At 40.1% G+C, this 6000-nt stretch overlaps 1 protein-coding gene across 1 annotated transcript in view; it reads left to right on the top strand.

The window, feature by feature from the left end:
• The first annotated feature begins 200 nt into the window (after window positions 1-200).
• The window catches only part of HACD4 (3-hydroxyacyl-CoA dehydratase 4), a 44671-nt gene continuing 38871 nt past the window's right edge, over window positions 201-6000 (top strand). The window contains exons 1-3 of the mRNA XM_066368258.1: window positions 201-327; window positions 1578-1681; window positions 4147-4274. Coding sequence (XP_066224355.1) covers window positions 299-327; window positions 1578-1681; window positions 4147-4274 — 261 coding nt within the window. The 5' untranslated portion in view covers window positions 201-298. The remainder of the gene's footprint in view (window positions 328-1577; window positions 1682-4146; window positions 4275-6000) is intronic.

The following is a 6000-nucleotide window of genomic DNA, read 5'->3' as shown; positions in this document are numbered from 1 at the left end:
GACCCGGCGGGGACGGGCGCGCGGGGCTCCGGGCGCAGACGGCCCGGTAGCCAGGCTCTGCAGGAGGTGGGTCCGCTGCGGTGCAGCGCGCAGACGCCACTACAGCAACTTGAGGAACTTGGCTTGCGGCTCGTGGCCATTGCACAACCTTGGGCTTTTTTTTTTTTTTTTAATTGCTGAAAGTGGAGAAGCCCCGCCCTTCCGCCCCCGGCGCGGGGCTGCCCCTCCTGAGCTCCCCGAGGTGCTCCTCCTTCCCGGACCGCGCTGGAGGGCCTGGCGGCGGCGGCCCACGGGGCCCATGGCGCTGCCCGCCTGGCTGCAGCCCAGGTAGGGCGCCCGGCGAGGCCGGAGGGGTTTGGGAGGGGCGTCTCCGGGCCGGGGCTCCGTCCCCATCGGCGCTGGGCCGGCGCCGGCGAGCGCGGGCGACGCAGCCCTGGCCCACACATCCTTGAGCTCTTGACAGGTATTAGCTAGTTCAGTTCTATAGACAACCCTGGGAAGAGGGCTGTTATTTCCCCCATTTTACAGATGAAGAACTAGGAAGGACAGAGGGCGCGGCCACTCGTTCATTTTAAAATGTGCGCTCTTTGCCAGTCCTTTTTCCTTTCCTTTCCTTCTCCCCGCGACCGGTGCCCTTCTCAGATGCGGTGTTTGGTGCAGGCTGAATTTTAGATCTGCATGCTGCGGTAACACCTATTGCATGTGCATATTCGAGGGCTCAGTTCCACACACCAATTCAGTGGTAGGGCCCGGGGACTGTGTGTTTAAGAGACGCCAAGTGATTCTGATGCTGTTTAAGGAGGCATTCCTCTTCCCTACCTCTTTAGTAGCCTGTCATCTGTAGGGTGAACCCAGTAAAATAATAAAGCTGCATTGTATCTGCCTTCTAGCCCACTTGTCTTACTTTTCAGAGGTTTCACATCTCCAGCTAGGAGAAAACCTTGTCTACAGTGGCAGGCCCCTCCCACTACCCTTCTGAACCCCCTAGGAACACTTCCAGCAGTGCTTGGTGGAACTCCTCAAAGGCATATCTGTCAATCATCTTAGTCATCTGTCCAGCAACCCATTTTTAACCCAGCTTTACTTCCCATTTCTGGGCAAGCCACTAAACTCCCTTCTATGTGTCCGATGGAGGAAACATCTGCCCTTGCAAAATAGGAGGCTGTGGAGAGATACTTACCCTAATCACATAATGCATCGGGAATGCCACCATCGCTACTCCCCTCCTGTAATTGTAAACTAGTTCTCTCTCAAGTTCTGCATTTACAACACATATTGACCACATCAACCCCTTCTCCATGTATTTTTCCTGAAAAAAAATATTCAAAGCTGTTTTTGCAATGCAAGGTTAGAACTTTATCAAAGGTGAAGTGGATTTTGCAATAGAACCATATTTGGCTTTAAGCAATTCAGTATACTCATTAGTGGACCACCTTTTAAAATCTGATGCATTGGGCCAGCCAAATAAATGACTGATAAAGAATAATTTTCTCTTGTTTGCTCAGGATGGCTTGTAGATATGTTCAAAGAAAGGTGTATTACGCTGAAAGGATGACTGTATTTTTCTGTATTTGTAGGTATAGGAAGAATGCCTATCTGTTCATCTACTACTTAATCCAGTTCTGTGGCCACTCATGGATATTAACAAATATGACAGTCAGATTCTTTTCATTTGGAAAAGGTAAAACTCTAAAACACTTTTTGATTTTTACCTTTCAATCCTTGTTTGCACCTAGTCTTCCTTACTTTTTGAATGTCTATGAACTTTACCTAAGATCCTTACTCCTCTAAATTTAGTGACCACATTTTTCAGTAACCATAACTTGTTGCTTAATACCAAAAAAAAAAAAAAAAAAAAAAAAAAGACAAAAACAAAACCCCCACCTTTTTGGAGAAAGAGGGAAGGTAAAGGGATTTGGCTTCCCCCAGAGTAGTCACTTTGCCCTGAAACTGTACACATGGCGTTGGGCTGTTGCCATTTCTCTCTTCCTTTTTGGTTCTGGACCAAACCTTAGCAGATGTGGTGTGTTTTGAAAAAAATCTGTGAATTCTACTATGTATAACATTTTGTGTAGATAAATCGGAACTAAGTAATTTTTTCCCTTATTCTTTATTCCCTAGATTTAAGGTAACTGGAGGCTACTAATAAATAAAAGGCAAACTTTATATTCCTCAGGCTTTTCTTGGTCCCCTTAAGGAGTAATGTATCCCTAAGAAAATTTTGGGATGACACATGACTTTGTAGACGACACACCACTTATGTGGGAGTCAGCATTAATGATTTAAGTCATATGCTTCTTCCAGTTTCCTGAAAAGTAAGGATTTTAAATAGCATTTCAATTTTCAAAAAATGAATCACTAAAAACACTGTCAAAATAACATTCTTTTCATGTTCCCACCCCATGTGGGTAAGTGTCATCACAGTTTACAACTGTTGGGTGACTTGACAATTTGAGCAACTGCTGGTTTCAGCTAAAAAACAAAGATGTAGAAGGTATCTGGGAAAAGTTGTGCTGTGCTCATCAACTCAGACTTCTGTATCATCAGGAAACTAATCAACTTTTGAGGTACCATAAACTATTCTATGTTGCCTTATTCTTACTGCAAATCTACAGAAAAATTCTTGTCTTTGTTAAGAACCTCAAAAGGTACAACCTCAGGCTTGAATTTCAACTGAGTGTTGGGAGTCTTCAAGAAGCGGAAAACACAGGCTATGGGAAAACTTCTTTTATATTTTTAGAGAAAAAAACCCGATCACTTCTCGGCCTTGGAAGTTTGCTGTGGCTTTGTGGGCATGTCACAGATCATTCACAGTACAAGTCACAAGCAATGAACTCTTCTGCTATCTGGCATAATTTCTCCAGTGGGAAAAATTTCTTTAGTCAGCAGTCTATTTATTTCTTAATTTTTGTCCTACTGTTATAATTATAAAAGCTACTTATTAAAGAAATATAAGCTATTCATTTGGAAGGCAGCCTGAGAATGACTACATGGGGGTTTGGTATAATTCTTAAATCAATGTATAATTTAAGTAAGCAGCTTATAGTAATCTAGTCACCCCCAACTAGCAATACCTGCTTCCTTCCTCCTTTGTGGAGCTATGTAATTGATAATGCTCTATTACCGGTGGATAAGAGCATGGGTGTCTAGGCCTCAGAACGTCCCTGTGAAATGGGGATGATATTAACAGTGTCCAGCTCATAGAGCTACTAGAAGAGAGACCCTTAGTGCTCGGTGATGGTCTGTGATCACTAGGCAGTAAAGAGGGAGTGTCTTCCTTGGAAGTTTCTTTATATGGAAGGATTTCACTTTAAAATTTAAACCAACACATTTGTCCTAAATATATAGAGGGACATTTGTTTCCCTCCCATTTCAGCTCTCTCCAAATTCAGTTATTCATTTGGTCCCTCTGCAATGAGGTGTTTAATTAAAACTAACAAAAATCCAGGGGGGTAAGGGAAGGATGAAGAGGGTGAAGGGGACCCAATGGATGATGATGGAAGATTAGACTTCAGGTGGGAGGCACACAACAGAGTATTCTGATGTCACATTATAAAGATGTACACCTGAAACTTATGTTATTATTTAACAATGTTACCAAAACAATTTTAATTTAAAAAATTAACAAAACTCCATTATGTATAGGACACACACACTAGATACACATAAGAAGTTATTTGATATCATGGCATCATTACCGTCATTTCTATAAAGTTTCTCTACAATCATATTTTTTCTCATCTCTCACTTTCTTGTCAGTGGAGAAGCTGTGAGCACAGCAGTTTCTTTAGCTCACCTCCAACCTGTTTACATTTGATATAGTGCAGATTCTAGCTGGGTACATTTATTTGAGAATTGCTTTACAATCTCATAAATGGGGAATAAATACTATAGCATTGTGCATGGTGCCTTTCTTTTCAAGTTTTTACTTCTTTTGGAAAGAGGAGCAATTACAATGTACTATAATATAAAGTGCTTTCTTTAGTTGCATAGTCTTAATAACGTCATAGTCTGCTTAGGAAATTTTTCACGTGTACAATGAAAACGAGGGTGAATGATCTCCATTTTATTTCACAGTGCTACAGAGAGGTGGGTTGGGCTCGTTTTTACTTACTATATCTGTATTTTTTAATTCACTGGACACAGATTCAATGGTTGATACTTTTTATGCTATTGGACTTGTGATGAGACTTTGCCAATCCATCTCTCTCTTGGAGTTGCTGCACATATATGTCGGCATTGAAGCAAGCCAGCTTCTTCCTAGGTTTCTGCAGGTAGGTTTCAATCACATTATTATTATTTTTGAATATGTTTCATACTTACCTTGTTCTTTTTATAGACTTTTTTTTTTTTACTTTGTGGCAGTTAAAAAGCCAGCCCTTGCAAACTTGAAACCCAAGTCATTAATAAGAAGAATGCCATGAAAAAATTACCTCATTCTCAAACACTGCTCTGTTAGAAGAGCCAGTTGGAAACATTCAGCACCGTGAGGCTGTGGCCCTGTGCAACACTGCCCTGCTCCTCTCCTGGTCAGGCCCTTCCCCTCTGACTCTGCCAGAGCCCTGGGCAGGACAGCTCTGAAGATCGGCAGAGGATTGGGGTCAATCAGACTTGGGTTTGATGCCTGGCTACTTTCCCTACCACTGTGTGATCATATCACCCACAATCATTGGGCTGTTTCAGGAAAAGGACACCACACATAATCCCTAGCAAAAAGTAGGGGATCAAAAAAAAATCTAAATTTTTTGAGAAACCTCTATACTGTTTTCCATACTGGCTGTATCAATCAATTTACATTCCTACCAGCAGTGTATGAGGGTTCCCTTTTTTCTACATTTTTGCTAACACTTTTTCTTTTCTTTTTGATAACAGCTCTTCTAATGGGTATGAGGTGGTATCTCATGGTTTTGATTTTCATTTCCCTTATAACTAGTCCTGGTATCTTTTCATATATCTGTTGGCCATCTGTATGTCTTCCTTAGAAAAGTGTCTATTCAAGTTCTCTTCCCAATTTTTAATCAGATTGGGGTTTTTTTTGTTGTCGAGTTATGTATTTTTTTATGTTTTGAACATCAGTCCCAGATGTTAAATTATAATCCTTTATACCTGGAAATTATATAATCTTATTAACCAATGTTACCCCAAAAAGTTTAATTTTTAAAAAGTTTCTTTCACCCCTGTTCAGAAAATAGAATATTTCCTAGCCATTTGTTATTTTACTCTGCCACTTTTACTGAACACAAGTGAGAAATGAGAGATCATTTATTGTTATCTAGTATAGTTGTCAAATAATAGGTTTGGGGATCAGTCAGACCTGCATTAAAATCCCAGTTCTACCTCTTAGTAGTTGCATGCCTTTAAACAAGTCATACAGTTATTCCAAACCTCATTTTCTCATGTGGCGTGGACATGACATGTATGGCACGGAGTAACTGAGAACATGGGACAAGTTCCCGGCACTTAGTTAAGATTAGTGTACTGACAGATATTGCTATTATCTTAGCTATTATTTGTTCCCTCTACCATGTCTCTAGCCCTAGATGGCCATTTTAAAAGCAAATTGAAAGAAGATGGGAAATTCACTGGTAGACATCCAATAGCAGAAATCATTGCTAGATTAAGGCAAAAAAATTTAAAAAGGGGCATTTTCCATTAAAAAAGTAAGGATAAGGTTTTGGTGACTATATGAATATGTGTTTAAAATCTTCAGAAAAATACATTTTTATGAATATAATTTTAACTATTCACAACATAAATTAGAAAAACGGACAAACAACTAAATTTGACAAATTTGCATTGTAAAAATAAAATTTCAGAATCTGATTACATTGCCAGCACCTAGCATAGTGCTTGGAACATGAACATACATCTTCAATTATTGTTGAATGAAGGACTGGCATAAAACCCTTTATTAAAATTTGCTTAAAATACCATAGAAAATTTAAAAGATAGAAATAGGAGTTTAATACTAAGGAGTCTAATAAGAACTAAGCATTATAA

The sequence above is a fragment of the Saccopteryx leptura genome, chromosome 2 (genome assembly GCF_036850995.1).
Source record: "Saccopteryx leptura isolate mSacLep1 chromosome 2, mSacLep1_pri_phased_curated, whole genome shotgun sequence".
NCBI classification, from domain to species: Eukaryota; Metazoa; Chordata; class Mammalia; order Chiroptera; family Emballonuridae; genus Saccopteryx; species Saccopteryx leptura.
The sequence above is the reverse complement of the archived record's forward strand: the minus strand, read 5'-3'. Positions and strand labels throughout refer to the sequence as shown.